General features: G+C 44.1%; 1 protein-coding gene across 1 annotated transcript in view; it reads right to left on the minus strand.

The window, feature by feature from the left end:
• The window catches only part of LOC310824073 (acyl-CoA-binding domain-containing protein 6-like), a 127,323-nt gene that overhangs the window by 70,104 nt on the left and 29,683 nt on the right, over positions 1 to 27,536 (minus strand). Inside the window, exon 5 of the mRNA XM_083696955.1 lies at positions 12,754 to 12,859. Within this exon, the coding sequence (XP_083553081.1) occupies positions 12,754 to 12,859 (106 nt within the window). The remainder of the gene's footprint in view (positions 1 to 12,753; positions 12,860 to 27,536) is intronic.

Genomic DNA, 27,536 nt, shown 5'->3' on the forward strand with positions numbered 1-27,536 from the left:
TATTCATTACTCATATGTCATATCTGCAAATATCCGGCTGATTGCTGAAGTGACTTCTACATGCTCAACACTCTTGCTTTTAATGATGTTTTCCGTGGCTGATGGGACTTTCCATGATGTGACAGAAAGTTCAGTGATAGCCTTTCTAAGAAATCGCTTTCTAATAATGGCTAATAGGATCCAGATGTTGTTATTGGGACAGGAGTGAGAAAAACAAGTCACAATGGTGTCGAAACTATGATGTTTTCGCTAAAGTCACAAGGATGTCGAAACGATGATGTTCTGATCTAATTGTTATAAGCCAATGGGTTTTGGGCCAAAGGGTGGATATTGTACACATGCTTCTGCCAAAAGAAATGTTTTCAGGTATATAAGGGGCAGACGTGACAATTACTTTTTTGGGAATACCTCTGCAGAAACCCCAGTTTGTTGGTGCAAATATTATTATCTGCATTAATAAAACTGTATCATCCTTTGAATAACTCTCCTCATTTGTCCGCTTCCACTCTACCACAGTAGCTAAGGTTTAGATTGTTTACATGTATGGAGCCCTTGGTATAGGCAGGCCATGTCTTTCAGTAGCCTATGCCTACTTTTCTCCTGTTTTGAGTTGCCTACCTACTGCTACTGCATTGTATTTTTATTCTAATTATTTGCTCTGACAAGAGAATATGCCATTTTATTTTCACTATGTGGGAGCATTCTGGTTTTGGGAAAGCAGTTGCTGCTTTGGTTGTCGGCTCACGGCTGCAACAACATTCTTATTTCTTGCTTGGAGTGTGGCGGGAGGGCTGGAGAGAGTCTGATCTTTTTATTTAGGTTATCTTTTTTAGTGAAATGCGTTCGCTATGGGTATCGGTTTTATTAGTGGGCTTGCTTCAGCAAGTCCAACTATTGTTATTGCTCATACTTCTTATTATTCCATTTCTTAAGATTTTTTGGTATGGTACTCCTCCTACAGCTTTTAAGCTATTCACACCATTCCAACTTTAAAACGTGCAGAGAGGTCTAACTTGAGTTGCTTACATTTATATTTTTCAAACTCATTATACTTTTTAAAATATTCAGCTTTTTGTAACTCAAAAACTACTGAACCTATCTTTTTACATGGTGAAATACGTGACTATTGTTGCTAGGCTACCTGATGCAGTGCCTTAGCTCAGGGGTCCCCAATTACCGGGCCGCGGACCAGTACCGGGCCGTGGATCATTTGGTACCGGGCCGCACAGAAAGAATAAAAACGTTTTAATTTTTTATTTCATTTCCATTTTATTGACTATCGCAGTCTGCAGAGTGTTTTATTTTGAAAAATGACCACTTCCGTCTGTGCCTCTTTTCCGCACTTGTCTCAGTCGCAGTCTTTTCCCATGCACCGATAAATTAAGCCCACAAGCTAACCCTAGCAAAAATGAGTAAAAAACAAACATTGCTGAAGAGCTTCTTTGAAAAGGGGGAAAGACCCAATGATGTGACAGCACAAGACTCCAAGACTGCCAAAAAAAAGAAAGCTGCATTTAAAAGAAAATACCAAGAGTCCTACTTAAATTACGGGTTCATCGCAACAGGTGATTCACATGACCCAAGCCCGCTCTGTATAATATGTGGCGGCCGGCTATCCAACGAGGCCATGAAGCCTTCAAAACTGCTTCGCCACGTAGAGACCAAGCACCCTGCATTAAAACAAGCCTTTGGAGTTTTTTGAAAGAAAAAAACGTGAACACGAAGAGGCAATTATTGAAGGCCACCACATCATCAAATGTGTCTGCACAGAGAGCATCATTCTTAGTGGCTAACCGCATTGCCAAGGCTAAGAAGCCCTTCACTATTGGTGAAGAGTTGATCCTGCCTGCCGCTAAGGACATTTGCCGTGAACTTTTAGGAGAGGCTGCAGTTAAAAAGGTAGCACAGGTTCCTCTTTCGGCTAGTGTGAGAAAACGTGTTCTTTATTTGAAGGAGAAGACAAACTACTTCTTACTTTTAGCTCTTTATTTATATGTCAGAATTCTAGGCTTGTACAAGGACCACTTTTGGCGAAGAAAATCACAGTCAGCAAGCTGTTAATCTGTAACCAACCTTCCAAAAATGGATGCATTCAAACAGTCAAATAAAGCATTTACAGTATACAAAATGATTGTGATTGGCTATTTGGTTGGGGAGGAACCGCGGTTTAGACTTGGCATCCCTTGTTGTTCACGGGCTGGTCACACCATTCATCCCATCTGTGGAGTCAGCACCCTGTAAGAGATAAGACACCTACTCTGGTATGTCCTCCCTAGCCTGTCCTCCCTAGCCTGGTACTTTTCCACTATAGCTCTTTGTGTAAGCGTGTCTTTCTTGATGACCTGGCTTAACCTCTCCATGTATTAATCCAACGTACTATGGGACTAATGCTTGATCCATCGCTCATTTATCAACAGGCCATCACATTAGTAAATTTAACACACTGCAGTAATGTATTTTTATTATAGCAATAATAAACTGTTTTTATAAAAATTATTTCTAACACTAGCACCATAACTAGACAAATTGATGAAATAGCAGAGGACATTGAGGCACAATTGTTAGAGAGGATTAATGAGTCACCGTGGTACGCAATCCAGGTTGACGAGTCTACCGACGTTGACAACAAGGCAATAATGCTTGTTTTTGTGCAATATCTTTTTCAGGAGGATGTGCATGAGGATATGTTATGTGCATTATTGTTGCCAACCAACACCACAGCTGCAGAACTATTCAAGTCTTTGGATGATTACATATCAGGAAAACTAAACTGGTCATTTTGTGTCGGTGTATGCACGGACGGAGCGGCTGCCATGACTGGACGGCTTTCTGGTTTCACTACTCGGGTCAAAGAGGTTGCGTCTGAATGTGAGTCTACGCCATACGTCCATAGAGAAATGCTGGCTAGCCGAAAAATGTCACCTGAACTTAACAACGTTTTGAAAGATGTGATTAAAGTTATTAACCACATCAAAGTACATGCCCTTAACTCGCGTCTGTTCGAGCAGCTCTGAGGAGATGGACGCGGAGCACAAACGTCTTCTCTTATACACACTTCTCTTATACAGAGTTTTTGAGTTACGAGAGCCGCTTCATAGAGTTCTTTTAGAAAAACAGTCACCACTTGCAGCACATTTCAGTAGTACAGAATGGGCGCAAAACTTGCTTACTTGTGTGACATATTCAACTTGCTCAACGAACTCAATCTGTCACTTCAGGGGAGAACGACAACTGTCTTCAAGTCGGCAGATAAAGTGGCTGCATTCAAAGCCAAACTGGAATTGTGGGGACGGCGAATGAAAATAGGGATATTTGACATGTTTCAAACATTAGCTGGGATTTTGGAAGAGACTGAGCCTGGGCCTTCATTCTCCCAGCTGCTGCACGATCACCTATCTCAGCTTTTAAAAGAGTTTGAGCGTTACTTTCCAACCACAAAAGACCCGCGAACTAGGAAGGAATGGATCCGCGACCCATTTGTGAACAAGCCGGGTGAATCGACCTTGTCCGTGCTGGAAGAAGATCAACTGCTTGAGATCGCAAATGATGGTGGCCTTGAAAGTATGTTTGAGACTTCAAATCTCCCAACGTCCTGGATTAAAGTCAAGGCGGAATATCCTGAGATCGCCACAAAAGCACTGAAAACCCAGCTTCCATTTCCAACATCCTATCTTTGTGAAGCGGGGTTTTCTGCAGTGACAGCAACCAAAACGAGATTACGGAGTAGACTGGACATAAGGAACACACTTCGGGTGTCACTGTCTCCCATCACCCCTAGATGGGACCGTCTCATTGCAGGGAAACAAGCTCAGTGCTCCCACTGATTCTGCATTATGGTGAGTTGAGTCACATTTACATTATAAATGTAACAATTAAATGAATAATTAAATTATATAATATGCACTTTATTGTGTTTTGTTATGCGCGTGATTCTTCCCCCCCCCGGTCGGTGGAAAAATTGTCTTGCATGAAACGTGGTGCAAAAAAGGTTGGGGACCGCTGATATACAACACTCTTCATTCATTAACCTCAGATTACGTCATATTTAATGCAGTGCAGGGGTTCTGTAATATGAAATAACATAATAAAATGTAATAATATGTTCATGTCATATGAATGAATATCCTGCTATTCTGTGCTTTTTTTAGGGTTAAATTAATCACGCCACCCTTATCAAATCAAGGCATATTCAGCCAACAAGTGTTTTCCTTCTGCTCTGGGGGCTTAAGATATTACACATTAGCATCTTATTCCTTGCATTTCTATGACCTCTTGGACAGAAAATAGCCCTCAAATGGCAGTGCTTTTTTTTAACACATTTTTGGGGGGATTTTCAGGAGTAAAACAAAGTCATCCATGCAATATGCAAGTAGGACTCTACAGCCTTGATGGCATGTGCTCCTCAAGCTTGTGTCTCGTGATAAGTTGACCTTGCGTCTCAACTTTATTGGAGTGTATAGTGTCTTGTGGCTAGATACAGGTAAATGATGCTCCAAAATCAACCATCATTTCTAATGAATGACCATTAACTTTTACCCAAACTGTTGGATCTTCTTCCGGCTTAGACACTACCAGCTGACACCCCCCTTTCAGATTCTCTGGGCACCCCTAAAACCCCTGCTCCGGGCCCCTGTTCAGGTATAGCCTTATTTGGTTAAGGCTATGAACATCACCATAGTATAGGTTGAAAATGTTTAGAGTAACGCGCCTAGGGATTCCATGCTCAATGCCCAAATCTGGAAGATAAAGCATGCTGTTCTGTATATAAGACTGAACGGCTAGACTAGGAAGAGGGGACATCATTGACTGTATAGGAACCCCCACATCTGGCCGTGGATTGTAACGATGAAGTTATGATTAATTAAAGACGATTAAACTGACTCATCCGGACCTCTAGAACTACAGATACATCGTAGAATACATTGTAGAATACATTTTTCAAATACAATAAAACACCATTAGGATACATTGTAGAATACATTTTTTCAAATAATGTTCCTACAGAACTATAGAAAACACCCGGTAATATTGTGAACACAGTCTATTGTGAACCTAGGTAATAACAGGTGATAACAGGTAATAACAACTCAGTAACCAAACGGCAGTGTTCTACCTGAGGGGAGAAGGCGTCTCTTATCAAAAACAACTGAAAAGTTGATCACTTGTTGTTTATTAGCGAGCGAAAAAGCTTTGATATCACGTTTAATTCTATTGTAACGGGCAGGGATCTCGCGTCGCGTGTTAGGATCTATAATATAGTCTTCTACCAGATCAGTCAAATTATTAAAGTTAAGTTTTTTACAATTTTCATAATTCTGGATAAAACCTTTGACTTTCAAACACACCTTTCCTTGCTGGGTGAGAAAGCCGTAGGATTTCGGCCCCGCTGCTGTCCACTCACAAATATAATCATCAGCCGCTAATTCTGATGTCAAATCACCTAAATAATTGCCTGTCGGAGGGGTATAAAGATCTTCAGGGGTGGAGAGGTAAACGATTGAGTCGGTGTCATAGTATAGTACTCGCTCTTGCAATAAATGTAACTGTTTGTATAATACACCTCTCGCATATGCTGTCGTAAACGCAGCTAAAAAAATATTTGATTCGCCGGGTGGTAAGACACACCTGGAATTATGACGCCATTGAATGATTGCAACATCATTATTTATGAAATGGAACTGGCTTATATCATACTTACTGCTAAAGAGGTACTGAAAAAACTCTTTGGGTTCTTTCACGATACTGGTTGTAAGTTGATTAGATCTTTGAGCCATTTTTCCCCAGAGGGAATTAAGTAAAAGTTTTGCGATCTGACGCTTGGCTGCGTTGTACTCAATTTTATGTGGGTCAAGTTGGATACCTTGGTTCTCTCTATAGTCGTTTATGTAAGCCTGTTTACTAACCTCGTCTGTAGCCTCATCAGGATACCCCGAGGCCTCCTGCTTCTGCTTAAGGAATGTGTGGATGTAATCTTTAAACAATTTATCGGATCTCTGTTCAAATTGCCAGACCTCATAAATTTCAGCTATAATGCAACCTCTTTTTTGAGCTTCTAATAACTCAATGCTAACCCATACGCCTTGAAGCGCTCTCTCATCCAGAGAATGCATGCAGGCCGATGTTTGATTATTCTCAATCCCACATGTTCGACAGAGTGTAAAAAGCAGTTTACCTTCGTCATTTTTCATAGGTAGCACAGGGAAAAACACCTCGGCGGGTGAACTTTAGCATGTATAAAGCCAAAGTAATTTTCAACCGGTTTAAAATCTTTCCTGATTATAACCGGGTGGCCAATTGGATATTCAAACTCTGCATTACAGTACGGATATAAGCTGGTAAAATCGACATATTGAATGGTCTGACCGTGTTCGACGCTATGTCTTAACCCTATCGCCTCTGTCCTCCCCCCGAATAGCGCGGCCCGGGGATTTAAAGGGCTCGGCTCCCGGTATCTCTCTAGGAATAATTTAACAGAAGGTTGCTGTTGTTTCATCGAATTCCATGTATGTTCCCATATAACCTCTGTTTTCAGCTTAAACTCTGTTTCTAACCGAGTTAGCCTTTTCATGGTGTTAGAGTACATCACCCCAAACTCTAATCCTGTAAGCGGCGATATGTCATGAGGGTTATAACAAGTCGGACAACCATGAAAATAACAGCCATAGAATTCTAATGCTGTTTTCACACCTTTTATCACGGCAAATCCATCGACATGAAGAGGACCAAAACAACGTTCACCTTGCGGTGTTAATGCATGTTCAATGTCAATGCAGCGTGAAAACGCTAGATACTCAAGCCACTGTATCGAAGCATGGGAATAGGCCTTGAATTGTCGTCTGTAGTTGTTAGCATCGGGTAATGCGATGTGTTTTTGATTAAGAAGTTGGTTTGAAAAACAGCTAAAGCTGCTGACGCAATTGTCACGCTCGCAAAAGGGTCGCATTGAGTTGTCTTTATAAATTCATTGCGGAAATTGGTGGCACCTTCGGCTAAAATCTCCACATCATTCTGACAATAAGCCTTTAACTCGGTTAAAAAGTCAAATTCCTGATCTTTTACTGTGTTATACCACTTAAAGAAACTGTTTCTCTGCTCTATCACACCCGTACATTTCAGCAGCGGGGTATCGACCCTTGTACTTATTTAACATTTTTGAATAATCGGTCATTTTATGAGGGAAATATCCCTTTTTCGATTCAGTTTGACATCCTAGCGCTTTTGGAAACTGTCTTAAGGGTATGGGGATGAAGGAATATGTGTCAATGAATTTGAGCCGGAATTGTCTATCTATAATGAGTATGATTTTACTCCCTTGGGCTATGACGAACGGTGTTATCCCCTGTTTTACATATGCATCTAAAATTAGATAACTGTCATAACCTTTGCTATAATGGGCTAAGAACACTGTGCCTTTGAATTTTTTTTGACGGTAATGCAATAAAAACTCTAGAGCACAATTAGGGCCCTGGGCACACCATCTAGCCCCTTGCAGGGATTGTGTAGCCACATAGACAGGGATATGTGTTCCAGTTGTCTGGCTTGATTCAAAATCATAAAATACCAGCTTCTGATTAATCCTCTCCTCTGCTACACTAGGTTTAGATTGCATGTAACAATGATGAACATCCACGCCCTCTGACACTTCTTCAGAAGTCTGAACAGGTGATGAAGGTGGCGGTTTAGCGGTCTGAAGGTCTTGTTTACAGATGTGACAAACTTTAATCGAACAGACATGGGGTTTAGAGTCTATGAGGTTTATACGGTATGTAAATCCACATTTAAGGCATTTCTTATTTATTTGACAATTGCTAGCCATCTTTTTAGCTTTTGGGTGCCATCTGCACACTTTATGCATCCTATAACATACACTATTTGAACAGTTACGATTGCAATCATTACAATGGACTTTTTGAAATGCAGCTTGTTGTTTACAGTCTGAAAGACAGACGTTGCAAGCTTTTTCACAATAGTGTCCGCCTTCTCTACTATACCCCGTGTAACAATGAATACAGAAAAATGCACAGCCAAGGAATCCTTTAACATTTTTTATTCCGTAAAAATGATTGTCGTGCAAAAGCATGTAACGGATTGTCTCTGACTCTGTTTCAGTATGGAACGTAATCAGATTATCTCTATCTGAGGCTCTGTAAAAAATAACGATTTTACAGTTTAACAGCTGTTCAAATTTGATCACATCCTCGAATGTGGTCCTATCATTAGGCCCGAGCCCGGCTTCGACATGAATATTGTAACCCTCCCGCCTAGCCTCTTCAATGGTTAAACCGGGATTTGCAAGTAGAGCTAGGTTTATTCCGAAGCATGCATGGTTCTGATTTGGAATTACAAATAAATGTTTGCTTTTTTTTTTGAGGGTCTCCGTAATAAATAATGTATTAATTTTCCGTCTACCCGACCCCCCGGGGGTCCTCACGAAATTTACGTTGAGCTCGATCCCGGCCCCACTGAAAATCGCCATGTTAGACTGAACAAGACGGTCAAGAATTTGGTTGAAATCTGTTAGCCTACCTTCTCCGTTATCGCACAGTCATTGAGACATCATCTTGTAAACTATCAGCTCGTAAATTGAGCTGAATAATATCACGAGGGTTTACACCAACTCTTTCGATTATCGCAGACATTCGGTTCTGAAAACCATTTACTACAGCCTGGTAAAACTCCCCGAAATTAGGGTTGGTATGTGCCCTATTTGGCATTGGGAAATTTAAAAATGATCTCACCTCAACATTATTGAAGCTATCTCTGTTTATTACCTGCATGCCAATCAGGCGTGTCAAAAGAGACTCGGTCAATTTCCATACGCTCCGCAAAATCCTCCCCGTTACCTACATTATAGGGCGGTACAGACACTCCGGCTTCACCCTCCTCTGGTAATTGCTGGTTGTTAGTACCCATTACAATATCATTAATTTCTCCATCTCCAACACCTCCACCGCTCCCGTGTTGAGTTTCAACATCGTTGAGGGCTTGACAACATACATTATCTGCGGGACTCCAGGGGGTCTCATAGTCAGTTATCTGGGAAAGGGGTATTGGAGTCCAGGGGGTCTCATAGTCAGTTATCTGGGAAAGAGGTATAGGACTCCAATCCATGTCCATATCATGACTGGTCTCCATAGCACCCTCGGACGAATCAGCCCCTTCCCGCATACAGGCAGGCGACGGAAGCGTGTCAGATAAAGGATATCTATAAGCGGCGAGTATATCATCTAACGCCTCCACGGTCGGGAGGAAGTAGTGCTCCTGCGGCCTGTTTACAGGGACAACGGGAAGCAACGGCTGTGTTGGAGGATTTACATGATCAAACTCTCTAGCAACACTAGACGTATTAAGATCATTGACCATTTGCATGAGGTCATGAGGAATATCATGATGATTAACCCTGTCTGATTCAGCCATTTTTTTATTTTTTATTATTATTATTATTTTTTTTATATTATTAATTTGAAGGATACTGTGACTTTTTAAGCAGTAAATAGACGTCTTGCGATACGTTTCAATACGCCTGTACGCCTTCGTATCTGTCTAAGTCTACTACGGCGATCATCAGGGTGAGCTATATTTCTGGATCTCACACGTAACAACCGGGCCGCATGCAACCTCATTTCAATGCTGATCAAACTCTGCTCAAAATCTAGACTATTCACAGAATCGGTCTCTGAATCATCATCATCCTCAGATACTTCAGCTAAAGCCATGCCCTCGTCGAGACCTTCATAATAAGCTGAGAGAACAGCATCAGGACGACCACTATCAACATGCTCATCTTGACTGGGGGTGGGAGACATTTGAACATCTTCATCATTAACATCATAAAAACCTTGGCGATTCTCCTCAAGATGGTTCAGTCCATGCAGCTGCGCATCCTCGTTGTAGAGAGAAGCCTGTGGTGACGTCGGCAAATACGCCTCACTGTCGCTGTCTGGCGATTGGAAGAGCATGAAGGTGTCACGGGGTCCAGAATCTTCATCGTTGTAACCCTCTGGTTCCATTGTAAAAAGAAGAGAAGCAGGTTACAGCTAGTTTTTATTTAATTATGTATTTAATAGTTTGTTGATTTATTGATTTATTTAACATACCTGATGCATCCCTCCAGGGGCGATATGGAGAAACACGTGCTATTTGACGTTCACGACGAGGTGACGAATGAAGCCTTGAAGAGTCAATTGTCTGATCTGGAAAGATTAAAGATTACCTCTCTTACAGAAACCCTCCCTTACACCCTCTGGATGGGAAACACAAAGGAAAAAACGTACGTACATCATCCATGGCGGAGAGAGAGATTGGTCAGATACAGCTGTCCCAAGTCTTCGGGCCTTTGTGACCAGCTCTCAGGGTCACATATATATACACCTTTTTGCCCGGGAAACACATGATCTTATCAGTGGCAAACTTTAGCCGGACCTCGGTTGGTCTTCAGACAGTTCAGGGCCCTGGGATTCCCCTAATCCATCCAATCCATTCTCACGGTTCTATATCCTATGAGGGTGACCCCATCCTCATAAAAATGTCAAGATGCTACAACTAATTTTACAAACACCAGAACACCTTAGCCTCTCACCCATGTCTCAGGGGGCAATAAACACCCTTCCAATTCCCCCACCATCCTTGTAGACGCCATTTTAGACACTGTCATATAGCCACAACTACTACAGATCTCACACAGGGTCATATATATACACCTTTTTGCCCTGGGAAACACGTGATCTTATCAGTGACACGTCAGCGACACGGGTCAGACCCACGTTTGAAACTAAACATTTTTAAAAATTGAACCTTTTTTTAATCCCCCATTTTATTAACCCTAACCCTTCATTATTGAACACACTACTACCACTAGAGTAGCAGCCTAACCATTTTTTAATTGCCTTTTTTTTAATTGCACATTTTAACCCTCAGTATTGAACTTTTATTTTAAGCCTCATATGCAATTTTGACATAGATGCATGTATGCAGCATAAAGTCATCACCACACATCACACAGCCCTTATCAGTGACAAACTTTAGCTGAACCCCGGTGGTTCTTCAGACAGTTCAGGGCCCCTGGGACCCCCCTAATCCATCCAATCCATTCTCACGGTTCTATAGCCTACGGGGGTTAGGCTATAAATGAAAAAATGTCATGTTCCGACAAACACCTTAGCCTCTCAGCCACGTCTCAGGGGGCAATAAACAACAGCACACTACATCCGCCCCCCAAAGGGGCGGGACTTATAATTTATTAAAAGTATTATTTTCGATGATTAAATTTATGTGACGTCATCACTTTTTGTCACAAAGTGTATACTTTATTCTCTGAGGATCTGTAAAGAGGAGTGGACCAAAATCCCTCCTGAGATGTGTGCAAACCTGGTGACCAACTACAAGAAACGTCTGACTTCTGTGCTTGCCAACAAGGGTTTCTCCACCAAGTACTAAGTCATGTTTTGCTTGGGGATCAAATACTTATTTCTTTCGATCAAATGCAAATTAATTTATAATTTTATATAATGTTTTTCTGGACTTTTTTTGTTGATATTTTGTGTCTATTTGTTAAAATAAAAGTACCATAAAAATTATAGACCGCTCATTTCTTTGTAATCGGGCAAACTAACAAAATCAGCAGGGGATCAAATAATTATTTCCCCCACTGTATACCTGTAGCATGCCCCCCCGCCACCCAATAATGAGGGGGTCTAGGTGAGTCATAAAGAGACAGAGCACTCTGATCTCTTAGGATTATTTCTCCATTCGCCCTGCTCCCCCCCCACCACCACTGTACATCAACACTAATGCCTCTGGTCTCTGGAGAGGGGTGAAGGGGGGGGCATGGGAGGGGGCACTGGGATCAGAGTTCACCCCCCCCCCCCTGGATCATATCACCCCAAATTAAAGTTCAGATCAGTCATGGCTCTCTGGGTTGTAATGTATTACTGTAAGGCAGCCAGTGGCCTCCCCATCTCTCTCTTTCCCCCTCATTTTTCCACAGTATGGAACATCGCTACTGGCCTCGGCTGGTCAGAGTGGTGCACTGCAGGCTTGAGGTGAACAATGGTGTCCCAACCACACAAAGGTATATGTGTCATGTGCATGTCCTCTCCTCTCCTATCCTCACAGATCACTTTGACACAAACAAACATGGAACTGAGGATATTAATGTTGTAGCATTGTTGCTAATGAGGTGGTGGTTTAATAGTTGTAGGGGAGGCTGGTGGAGGTAGAAATCGGAGTATGGGCTCATTGTAATGCATGGAACGGAATAAGGAATGGCATCATGCACACGTGTTTGATACCATTCCTCATTCCATTCCATGCATTGCAATGAGCCCATACTCCGATTTCTACCTCCACCAGCCTCCCCCTGATATTGATATTGATACTGTTGATATTTGCAGGCGATAACCGTCAATCAGATTATTGTCCCCAACAGTGATAACAGAATGAAACATGTCTTAGATCACAACACCAAGCAGGGTAATGAATACTGTAGCTTGTTGCTAAGTAGCTGGTCTGGTGTTAAAGTGGGTATTTCACACGCATTCGTATGTCACATGCGATATCTCAGACACCACAAGGACGATTTTGACGAAACTTGGGTGAATGATGCGTCTTCTCGTAGAAATCCATCATATATAAACTTACACTGATTGACCCTCAAGGGGGGTGCTAGAGTAAACAACTGAAATTCTGAAATTACGTTGACCATGGGGGACAACATCGTTTACTGTAGTTCAGTGAGTCACGGGAGTCTCTCACCTCTTCATCTTTAGCGTTGACGTCTGCTGTCTTGGCATCGATGGCCTTGCTGATGTGGTCGATGTTGTTTTCTCTACAGTAGTCAAAGATGTTCTTGTCTTCTTCCCTGGAGAGAGAGGGGGAGGGAAAGAGAGAGAGAGATGGGGGGGGGGGAGGAGAGACATCACTAACCCTAACTACAGAAACAAATAGGAAAGTGTAAGAACAGTGAATCTAGGGCCATATAGGCACCGTGTTGAGCCAAATTGACAGTTACAATACAGAGGTTTGGCAAGGAAATTTGGCTATATATTGTTAATAGCAAAGCATAACTTAATATTAATAATCTCATTCCAAGTAATTTAATTAACACAATTAATTTAATTAACAAATAATTGTTGAGTTTGTGCTGATTAGTGCAAGAATGGTCACGTTAGAATGAATCAAATGAGGCTTTAATAATACTGTATACTTACACAATTATTACAAGGCATGTAAGTTGTGTAATTTCGGAATGAATATCTTTGTTTTTATAGGGTCTCTGATTTGCATAGGAACCAATTACACACTGTGTGGATCAGGTTGTTATTACAAACTGAGCAAATGAAGAGGAACAAAACTGCTCAGGAATGCGACCCTGAGGCCTGGGGAGACTTACAAAAATCTACAAAGTTGAATGGTGGAGAGGAAAAAGTACATCATCTCAGTCACTCTACAAAATTGGTTCCTATTCAAATCAGAGACCCTATAAAAATAAAGATATTAATTCCAAAATTACATTAACTATTATCTTTGCATTAAGATGGACTCAATTGAACTTATTGAGTGATTTGTTGGTGACATTTTTTAAATGAATGAATACATTTACTGAACTTTCTGTGGTATTGTGTGTGGCTTGATGGTAAATTCTTTAAATTTAATCCATTTTAAATTGAGTCTATAACGCAACAAAATGTGGAAAAAATGAAGGGGTCAAAATACACTGAAGGCACTGTATGTGGACACCCGAACATCACACCCATATGTGCTTGTTGAACATCTCATTCCAAAACCATGGGCATTAATATGGAGTTGGTCCCACCTTTGCTACTATAACAGCCTCCACTCTTCTGAGAAGGCTTTCCACTAGATTTTGGAACATGGCTGCAGGGATTCGCTCCCATTCAGCCACAAGAGCATTAGTGAGGTCGGGCACTGATAATGGGTATTATGGAAAATACATTGATAGAACTGTTTTCAGGTTATACACTTTCATATGACTGATACAACTTGTTCTGAGAAGCACTGTATAATTTACCATATGAACAGCGGTGGTTTCGGAGGGAGTGGTGAGGGAGAGCAGTAATGGGGGAACAGACGTATCTTGCCGACAGGTGTGAAATGTTGAACGCCGATTGATCAGTAAGAAAGCGCTGATTGATCAGTAAGAGAGTCTCCCCATTGTTCATTCTCTCCCGCCCCCTCTCACATAAGCACAAGCTTGTCGGTGATAGCCTTAGCGGCGCCTACCATTATGTTTAAACTGTATAAAAGACAACCCTGATAATCGTCTCTTCAGATTTGTGCTGAACGGACCCCCGGATCTACGCTGGGCTGCTGTTAGGCTCGTCTCTTGTTTGCAAGCAATAAATACCGGACTCAGATATTGTGGCTACTCAGGACTTATTTCTTGATTCTTACCTCTGAGGAGCTGAAGTACAGAGTGGTAAATCCTAGACTTCCACCACATGGGCTAGAAGGCCTGGTTTGCAGTTGGCGTTCCAATTCATCCTGAAGGTGTTTGATGGGGTTGAGGTCAGGGCTCTGTGCAGGCCAGTCAAGTTCTTCCACACCAAACTCAGCAAAGTGCACGGGGTGTTGTTATGCTGAAACAGGAAAGGGCCTTCCCCAAACTGTTGCCACAAAGTTGGAAGCATACAATTCTCTAGAATGTCATTGTATGCTGTAGCATTAACATTTCCCTTCACTGGAACTAATTATTCCTCCTCCACCAAACTTTACAGTTGGCACTATGCATTCGGGCAGGTAGCGTTCTCCTGGCATCCGCCAAACCCAGATTTGTCAGTCAGACTGCCAGATAGTGAAGCGTGATTCATCACTCTAGAGAACACGTTTCCACTGTTCCAGAGTCCAATGGCGGTGTGCTTTACACCACTCCAGCCGACGCTTGGCATAGCACATGGTGATGTTAGGCATGGCTGCTCGGCCATGGAAACCCATTTCATGAAGCTCCTGATGAACAGTTCTTGTGCTAAGTGTTGCAACCGAGGACAGACGATTTTTGCGTGCTACTCGCTTCAGCACTGAGTGGTCCTATTCTGTGAGCTTGTGTGGCCTACCGCTTCGCGACTGAGCTGTTGGTTGCTCCTAGACGTTTCCACTTCACAATAACAGCACTTACAGGTGACCGGGGAAGCTCTACCAGGGCAGAAATTTGACAAACTGACTTGTTGGACAGGTGGCATCCTATGAAATAGCCGAACCCACGAATTAGAAGGGGTGTCCACATACTTTTGTTATGTAGTGTATGTTCTTTAGAGAACTCCCTCCACCACGGCAGAAACAAACAAACAACAACCGAAACCCAGTCTAATAAACATCTAGGTGTGAATAATACCCTATAATAGATTATAATAATACCAGTCAGTAAACATCATTTAGATAATTGCCAAACAGGGAAATTCTGCAGCATACACACAAAGCTTATGAATAGATCTCTCTGTCTGAGGAGGTTTCAACACTGATGCACGCGTGCGTGCACGCACACACACACACACACACACACACACACACACACACACACGTAACTTCTCCTCCAGCTTTACTTCCACACACACACGTAACTTCTCCTCCAGCTTTACTTCCACACACACACGTAACTTCTCCAGCTTCACTTCCACACACACACACACCAGAAACTTCTCCTCAAGCTTTACCTCAACATCCACACACACACGTAATTTCTCCTCCAGCTTTACTTCCACACACACACACCAGTAACTTCTCCTCCAGCTGAACTTCCACACCCACCCACCCACACACACACACACACACAACAGTAACTTCTCCAGCTTTACTTCCACAAACACACACACACACACACCAGTACCTTCTCCTCCAGCTTTACTTCCACACACACACACACAGTCTGAGGAGGTTTCAACACTGATACACACACACACACACAAGTAACTTCTCCTCCAGCTTTACTTCCACCCACAAGTAACTTCTCCTCCAGCTTCTTTACTTCCACACACACACCAGTAACTTCTCCTCCAGCTTTACTTCCACGCACACACACACACACACACACACACACACACACACACACACACCAGTAACTTCTCCTCTAGCTTCTTTACTTCCACACACACACACACACACACACACACACCAGTAAGTTCTCCTCCAGCTAAACTTCAACACAGACACACACACACACGTAAGTTCTCCTCCAGCTTTACTTCCACACACACACACACACACGTAACTTCTCCTCCAGCTTTACTTCCACACACACACACACACAGACAGACACGTAACTTCTCCTCCAGCTTTACTTCCACACACACACACACACACACACACGTAACTTCTCCTCCAGCTTTACTTCCACACACACACACACACACGTAACTTCTCCTCCAGCTTTACTTCCACACACACACACACGTAACTTCTCCTTCAGCTTTACTTCCACACACATACACACACACGTAAGTTCTCCTCCAGCTTTACTTCCACACTGTCGCCGAGGGCGAGATTAGTATGGCCTTTTCCCGGCCTAAACACCACACCCAAAGTCACAACTGACAAACCATCAGCTACCAGGACCACTTCTGACAGAGCATTAGCTAAGAAAACCACAAAGGAGAAAGCTTCAGCTACCAGGACCACTTCTGACAGAACATCAACTTTAAAAATGACAATCAAAAAAGGAACATAGGGGACTTCAAAGACCAAGAGAGCATTAATAAAGGAGGAAGAAGACACCAAGACTGAGGCCTACAGACCTAGGCCTGACACTATACAAACCCCTAGCAAAAAGGCAAAGTACAGTGTGCAGAGGCCCACAGGGGGCAGAAGGGTGCATGAGAAGAAGGAGGTCATGCCACCACCACCAAAAGTATCACAGGGCCCATTGGAGCCAGGGGATATCTCCTCACCGGAGTTATCAGAGATAGAGATACCGCCCGACTGGGCCCTCAGCTCTCCCTGCTCACCTCAGTTCCCATATTCGCCGCTCACCAAAACAGAATTGATCATACTGGAGCCAATGGCTGAGGTTCCTGAAGATCCTGTCCTGCCAAACCTGATGGGACTGTGGACCCCCGAGGAGGCTCCTGAAACAGTCTTCAGCTTCGATTTAACCCATGACATAGAGATACAGAGGTATGACCCATTGCCGATTCTTACTCTAGACAGAGGATTTTCAGTTAGATTCCCCACCAGGAATGGCCTATGGAGGAGAAGTGTCCTTCCTTGATTTGATCTATGAAATGACCCTGTTTGATGTGTAACTGATTGATGACAAGTTGATTCAAAAGTGTATAACCACTAATTAATGACAAGTTGATTCAAATGTGTGTAACTGATTAATGATAAGTTGATTCAAAAGTGTGTAACTGATAAGTTGATTCAAATGTGTGTAACTGATTAATGATAAGTTGATTCAAATGTGTGTAATGATAAATGAGTTCAAATATGTGCAAAAGGCAAAACTTAACAAAAGAAATTATAAAGGTAGTGTATGACTCCGGGTCAACATATCTGGTTGGACCTCGTAGTGATAACGGTTTAACTGATACTGAAGTAGGCAACCAAATGCATTAATGTTTGACTGTATAATTCTTACTCAGAAATGATTTCTGAGGTAGGCCACCATATTAATGTTTGACTGTATAATTCCTACTCAGAAATGATTGCTGAAGTAGGCCACCATACTAATGTTTTACTGTATAATTCATGTGTGCTAATGATAATTGTATACCATATGTTCTAAATGTTAACTTTGAGAAAGGCATAGATTAGTATGTTACAAAAATAGAGTAGAATTGCAGAAGTCCACAATAAGAAGTGGCCTTGAGTCCAGTTTGAGCAGGAGAGTGATAAGTATGTCTAGTAGACATAACAACAGGTGCCCTTAGGCCCATGACTAAGCATGGGTGCGAACTCAGGGTGATGTAATGAATTAGATCGAATTCTATGCTTGACTGAGAACTAGATCGAATTCTATGCCTGACAAAATGAATTAGATAAGAAAGGGTGGGGGTAAAGGACTTTCCCCCCATTGCAAATTATAAAAAGAGCTCCCTGGAGCAGTACAACGGTCATTCCCCGCTGCGGAGCGTAACACCTGAAGGACCGGAGCAGGACTGAGTGTGTTGAAAACCACTCCGAAGTGGAAACTGGAGCCTTCATACTCTAGCAGATTCTCCTTGTCCGGAGCTCACACTCTGATTGAATTCTGACTGTCGGCCTCGCCACACTAGCACAACGGCAGACCTTTGTTTGTATAACAACAGCTCTGGCGGATAGAGGACCCGGCTTCGCTCTGGACAAGTGAAACTGGGACTTCTCTAAATTTCACAGGCAGAGTAGGGACAGACTGATTTAATTAGACTGATCTAATTTTTATAATTTTTTTGAATACTAGCATTTTACCATTTAATCACTCTGCCTGTATAGCTGCAATGTTTTAAGCCATCATTAAAGAATTTAACCTGCATTTAAAGGAATAGTTTTCTCAATTTTAATTCTTATTTTTTTTAAATTATTATTATTATTATTTTTATTTTTTTTATATTTTTAGTCATTCCATCCCTCATAAGCCTTTTACCTCCTCCTGGTAACATACAATATTATAGATTGCTGTGCATAATACATCTTAGGACCTGAAGGGTTATATCTGGCCCCTTATTACCTCCTTTGGGTAAATTATCCTTACCGATAAACCCTTTATCCGCAACCACACCAACTGGCACTCATATCAGATTAGAGCGGTCGTTAACCATAGAGACTACCCACTTCGGTGTACAGTTTTTAGGTTTGGAGAGATTTTTCAGTTCAGCTGAGGTGGGTAGAGGAAGATATGGGAGGAACTATGGGATGTAGACCGTTAACAGCGGAGTGAATCTAATCGACACCAACCTACATAGGACCAGTCAGCATCTGACAGGGTAAGACCCCTCAGGCTGAGGATCCATAACCGGTTATCTGAGGGTTGGTCGGGGGTTCTGAATAGAGCCTAAATTCCCGGGAGACAACACACACACACGCACGCACACACGTAACTTCTCCTCCAGCTTTACTTCCACACACACAAACCAGTAACTTCTCCTCCAGCTTCACTTCCCCACACACACACCAACGTAACTTCTCCTCCAGCTTCATTTCCACACACACACACACACACCCAGGTAACTTCTTCTCCAGCTCTACTTCCACACACACACACACACACACACACACCCCCAGGTAACTTCTTCTCCAGCTTCACTTCCCCACACACACACACACACACACACATAAGTTCTCCTCCAGCTTCTTTACTTCCACACACATACACACACACACACGTAACTTCTCCTCCAGCTTTACTTCCACACACACACACACACAAGTAAGTTCTCCTCCAGCTTTACTTTCACACACACACACACACACACACACACACAGGTAAGTTCTCCTCCAGCTTTACTTCCACACACACACACACACACACACACACACACCAGTAACTTCTCCTCCAGCTTCACTTCCCCACACACACACACACACGTAACTTCTCCTCCAGCTTCACTTCCACACACACACCAGTAACTTCTCCTCCAGCTTTACTTCCACACACACACACACAAACACGTAACTTCTCCTCCAGCTTTACTTCCACACACACACACACACACCAGTAACTTCTCCTCCAGCTTTACTTCCACACACACACACACACGTAAGTTCTCCTCCAGCTTTACTTCCACACACACACACACGTAACCTCTCCTCCAGCTATACTTCCACACACACACACACACACACACACACACACAAACACAAACACACACACACACGTAACTCCTCCTACAGCTTTACTTACACACACACACACACACACACACACACACCCATGTAACCTCTCCTCCAGCTCTACTTCCACACACACACACACACACACACCCATGTAACTTCTCCTCCAGCTCTACTTCCACACACACACACACACACACACGTAAGTTCTCCTCCAGCTTTACTTCCACACACACACGTAACTTATCCTCCAGCTTTACTTCCACACACACACACACCCATGTAACCTCTCCTCCAGCTCTACTTCCACACACACACACACACACGTAATTTATCCTCCAGCTTTACTTCCACACACACACACACACACACCCATGTAACTTCTCCTCCAGCTTCACTTCCACACACACACACACACACACACACACACACACACACACCAGTAACTTCTCCTCCAGCTTTACTTCCACACACACACACGTAACCTCTCCTCCAGCTGTACTTCCACACACACACACACACACACACGTAACTTATCCTCCAGCTGTACTTCCACACACACACACACAGGTAACTACTCCTCCAGCTTCATTTCCACACACACACACACACCAGTAACTTCTCCTCCAGCTTTACTTCCACACACACACACACGTAAGTTCTCCTCCAGCTATACTTCCACACACACACACACACGTAACTCCTCCTACAGCTTTACTTCCACACACACACACACACGTAACTTATCCTCCAGCTTTACTTCCACACACACACACACACCCATGTAACCTCTCCTCCAGCTCTACTTCCACACACACACACACACACACACACACACACACACACACGTAATTTATCCTCCAGCTTTACTTCCACACACACACACACACACACCAGTAACTTCTCCTCCAGCTTCACTTCCACACACACACACGTAACTTCTCCTCCAGCTTTACTTCCACACACACACACACACAAACACGTAACTTCTCCTCCAGCTTCACTTCCACACACACACACATACACACACCAGTAACTTCTCCTCCAGCTTCACTTCCACACACACACACGTAACCTCTCCTCCAGCTGTACTTCGACACACACACACACACACACACACACACAAACACACACATGTAACTCCTCCTACAGCTTTACTTCCACACACACACACACACACACACACACACACACGTAACTTGTCCTCCAGCTTTACTTCCACGCACACCAATGTAACTACTCCTCCAGCTTAGTTTCCACACACACACACACACACGTAACTTCTCCTCCAGCTCTACTTCCATACACACACACACACGCACACACACACGCACACACACCAGTAACTTCTCCTCCAGCTTCACTTCCCCACACACACACACGTAAGTTCTCCTCCAGCTTCTTTACTTCTACACACACACACACACACACACACACGTAACTTCTCCAACTTTACTTCCACACACACACACACACACACACAAACACGTAACTTCTCCTCCAGCTTCACTTCCACACACACACACAAACACGTAACTTCTCCTCCAGCATTACTTCCACACACACACCAACACACACACACACACACACACACACACGTAACTTCTCCTCCAGCTTTACTTCCACACACACACACACACACACACGTAAGTTCTCCTCCAGCTTTACTTCCACACACACACACACACACACACACACACACACACACCTTCTCCTCCAGCTTTACTTCCCCACACACACACACGTAACTTCTCCTCCAGCTTCATTTCCACACACACACACACATCAGTAACTTCTCCTCCAGCTTCACTTCCACACACACACACACACACGTAACTTCTCCTCCAGCTTTACTTCCACACACACACACACGTAACTTCTCCTCCAGCTTCATTTCCACACACACACACACACATCAGTAACTTCTCCTCCAGCTTCACTTCCACACACACACACACACACACGTAACTTCTCCTCCAGCTTTACTTCCACACACACACACCAGTAACTTCTCCTCCAGCTCTACTTCCACACACACACACACACACACACGTAAGTTCTCCTCCAGCTTTACTTCCACACACACACACACACACGTAACTTCTCCTCCAGCTTCACTTCCACACACACACACACACGTAACTTCTCCTCCAGCTTTACTTCCACACACACACACACACGTAACTTCTCCTCCAGCTTCATTTCCACACACACACACACATCAGTAACTTCTCCTCCAGCTTCACTTCCACACACACACACACACACACGTAACTTCTCCTCCAGCTTTACTTCCACACACACACACCAGTAACTTCTCCTCCAGCTCTACTTCCACACACACACACACACACACACACGTAACTTATCCTCCAGCTTTACTTCCACACACACACACACCCATGTAACCTCTCCTCCAGCTCTACTTCCACACACACACACACACACGTAATTTATCCTCCAGCTTTACTTCCACACACACACACACACACACCCATGTAACTTCTCCTCCAGCTTCACTTCCACACACACACACACACACACACACACCAGTAACTTCTCCTCCAGCTTTACTTCCACACACACACACGTAACCTCTCCTCCAGCTGTACTTCCACACACACACACACACGTAACTTATCCTCCAGCTGTACTTCCACACACACACACACAGGTAACTACTCCTCCAGCTTCATTTCCACACACACACACACACCAGTAACTTCTCCTCCAGCTTTACTTCCACACACACACACACGTAAGTTCTCCTCCAGCTATACTTCCACACACACACACACACAAACACAAACACACACACACACGTAACTCCTCCTACAGCTTTACTTCCACACACACACACACACGTAACTTATCCTCCAGCTTTACTTCCACACACACACACACACCCATGTAACCTCTCCTCCAGCTCTACTTCCACACACACACACACACACACACACACACACACACACACACGTAATTTATCCTCCAGCTTTACTTCCACACACACACACACACACCAGTAACTTCTCCTCCAGCTTCACTTCCACACACACACACGTAACTTCTCCTCCAGCTTCACTTCCACACACACACACATACACACACCAGTAACTTCTCCTCCAGCTTCACTTCCACACACACACACGTAACCTCTCCTCCAGCTGTACTTCGACACACACACACACACACACACACACACACATGTAACTCCTCCTACAGCTTTACTTCCACACACACACACACACACACACACACACACACGTAACTTGTCCTCCAGCTTTACTTCCACGCACACCAATGTAACTACTCCTCCAGCTTAGTTTCCACACACACACACACACACATGTAACTTCTCCTCCAGCTCTACTTCCATACACACACACACACGCACACACACACGCACACACACCAGTAACTTCTCCTCCAGCTTCACTTCCCCACACACACACACACGTAAGTTCTCCTCCAGCTTCTTTACTTCTACACACACACACACACGTAACTTCTCCAACTTTACTTCCACACACACACACACACACACACAAACACGTAACTTCTCCTCCAGCTTCACTTCCACACACACACACAAACACGTAACTTCTCCTCCAGCATTACTTCCACACACACACCAACACACACACACACACACACACACACACACACACACACACACACACGTAACTTCTCCTCCAGCTTTACTTCCACACACACACACACACACACACGTAAGTTCTCCTCCAGCTTTACTTCCACACACACACACACACACACACACACACACACACACACACACACACCTTCTCCTCCAGCTTTACTTCCCCACACACACACACGTAACTTCTCCTCCAGCTTCATTTCCACACACACACACACATCAGTAACTTCTCCTCCAGCTTCACTTCCACACACACACACACACACGTAACTTCTCCTCCAGCTTTACTTCCACACACACACACACGTAACTTCTCCTCCAGCTTCATTTCCACACACACACACACATCAGTAACTTCTCCTCCAGCTTCACTTCCACACACACACACACACACACGTAACTTCTCCTCCAGCTTTACTTCCACACACACACACCAGTAACTTCTCCTCCAGCTCTACTTCCACACACACACACACACACACACACGTAAGTTCTCCTCCAGCTTTACTTCCACACACACACACACACACGTAACTTCTCCTCCAGCTTCACTTCCACACACACACACACACACGTAACTTCTCCTCCAGCTTTACTTCCACACACACACACACGTAACTTCTCCTCCAGCTTCATTTCCACACACACACACACATCAGTAACTTCTCCTCCAGCTTCACTTCCACACACACACACACACACACGTAACTTCTCCTCCAGCTTTACTTCCACACACACACACCAGTAACTTCTCCTCCAGCTCTACTTCCACACACACACACACACACACACGTAACTTATCCTCCAGCTTTACTTCCACACACACACACACCCATGTAACCTCTCCTCCAGCTCTACTTCCACACACACACACACACACGTAATTTATCCTCCAGCTTTACTTCCACACACACACACACACACACCCATGTAACTTCTCCTCCAGCTTCACTTCCACACACACACACACACACCAGTAACTTCTCCTCCAGCTTTACTTCCACACACACACACGTAACCTCTCCTCCAGCTGTACTTCCACACACACACACACACGTAACTTATCCTCCAGCTGTACTTCCACACACACACACACAGGTAACTACTCCTCCAGCTTCATTTCCACACACACACACACACCAGTAACTTCTCCTCCAGCTTTACTTCCACACACACACACACGTAAGTTCTCCTCCAGCTATACTTCCACACACACACACACACAAACACAAACACACACACACACGTAACTCCTCCTACAGCTTTACTTCCACACACACACACACACGTAACTTATCCTCCAGCTTTACTTCCACACACACACACACACATGTAACCTCTCCTCCAGCTCTACTTCCACACACACACACACACACACACACACACACACACACGTAATTTATCCTCCAGCTTTACTTCCACACACACACACACACACCAGTAACTTCTCCTCCAGCTTCACTTCCACACACACACACGTAACTTCTCCTCCAGCTTCACTTCCACACACACACACACATACACACACCAGTAACTTCTCCTCCAGCTTCACTTCCACACACACACACGTAACCTCTCCTCCAGCTGTACTTCGACACACACACACACACACACACACACACACACATGTAACTCCTCCTACAGCTTTACTTCCACACACACACACACACACACACACACACGTAACTTGTCCTCCAGCTTTACTTCCACGCACACCAATGTAACTACTCCTCCAGCTTAGTTTCCACACACACACACACACACATGTAACTTCTCCTCCAGCTCTACTTCCATACACACACACACACGCACACACACACGCACACACACCAGTAACTTCTCCTCCAGCTTCACTTCCCCACACACACACACGTAAGTTCTCCTCCAGCTTCTTTACTTCTACACACACACACACACACACACACGTAACTTCTCCAACTTTACTTCCACACACACACACACACACACACAAACACGTAACTTCTCCTCCAGCTTCACTTCCACACACACACACAAACACGTAACTTCTCCTCAAGGATTACTTCCACACACACACCAACACACACACACACACACACACACACACACACGTAACTTCTCCTCCAGCTTTACTTCCACACACACACACACACACACACGTAAGTTCTCCTCCAGCTTTACTTCCACACACACACACACACACACACACACACACACACACCTTCTCCTCCAGCTTCATTTCCACACACACACACACATCAGTAACTTCTCCTCCAGCTTCACTTCCACACACACACACACACACGTAACTTCTCCTCCAGCTTTACTTCCACACACACACACACGTAACTTCTCCTCCAGCTTCATTTCCACACACACACACACACACACACATCAGTAACTTCTCCTCCAGCTTCACTTCCACACACACACACACACACACACACGTAACTTCTCCTCCAGCTTTACTTCCACACACACACACCAATAACTTCTCCTCCAGCTTCACTTCCACACACACACACCAGTAACTTCTCCTCCAGCTTCACTTCCACACACACACACACACACACACACACACACACACCTTCTCCTCCAGCTTTACTTCCACACACACACACCAGTAACTTCTCCTCCAGCTTCACTTCCCCACACACATCAGTAACTTCTCCTCCAGCTTTACTTCCACACACACACACACACACACACACACACACACACACACACACACACACACACACACACGTACCTTCTCCTCCAGCTTTACTTCCACACACACACACACACACACGTAACTTCTCCTCCAGCTTTACTTCCACACACACACACACACAAACACGTAACTTCTCCTCCAGCTTCACTTCCACACACACACACACACACACACACACACACACCAGTAACTTCTCCTCCAGCTTTACTTCCACACACACACACACGTAAGTTCTCCTTCAGCTTTACTTCCACACACACACACACACACACACACACACGTAACCTCTCCTCCAGCTATACTTCCACACACACACACACACACACACACAAACACAAACACACACACACACGTAACTCCTCCTACAGCTTTACTTCCACACACACACACACACACAAACACAAACACACACACACGTAACTCCTCCTCCAGCTTTACTTCCACACACACACACACACCCATGTAACTTCTCCTCCAGCTCTACTTCCACACACACACACACACACACACACACACACACACACACGTAACTTCTCCAACTTTACTTCCACACACACACACACACACACACACAAACACGTAACTTCTCCTCCAGCTTCACTTCCACACAAACACACACACACGTAACCTCTCCTCCAGCTATACTTCCACACACACACACACACAAACACACACACACACGTAACTCCTCCTACAGCTTTACTTCCACACACACACACACACACACACACACGTAACTTATCCTCCAGCTTTACTTCCACACACACACACGTAACTACTCCTCCAGCTTAATTTCCACACACACACACACACAAACACACCCATGTAACTTCTCCTCCAGCTCTACTTCCACACACACACACACACGCACACACACACGCACACACACCAGTAACTTCTCCTCCAGCTTCACTTCCCCACACACACACACGTAAGTTCTCCTCCAGCTTCTTTACTTCTACACACACACACACACACACGTAACTTCTCCAACTTTACTTCCACACACAACAGTAACTTCTCCTCCAGCTTTACTTCCACACACACACGTAACTTCTCCTCCAGCTTCACTTCCACACACACACACCAGTAACTTCTCCTCCAGCTTCACTTCCACACACACACACCAGTAACTTCTCCTCCAGCTTCACTTCCACACACACACACCAATAACTTCTCCTCCAGCTTCACTTCAACACACACACACACACGTAAGTTCTCCTCCAGCTTTACTTCCACACACACACACACACCAGTAACTTCTCCTCCAGCTTTACATCAACATACACACGTAACTTATCCTCCAGCTTTACTTCCACACACACACACCAGTAACTTCTCCTCCAGCTTCACTTCCCCACACACACACACACACGTAACTTCTCCTCCAGCTTTACTTCCACACACACACACACACACACACGTAAG

This window comes from Argentina silus (assembly GCF_951799395.1).
Source record: "Argentina silus genome assembly, chromosome: Y".
In the NCBI taxonomy this organism is placed as follows: Eukaryota; Metazoa; Chordata; class Actinopteri; order Argentiniformes; family Argentinidae; genus Argentina; species Argentina silus.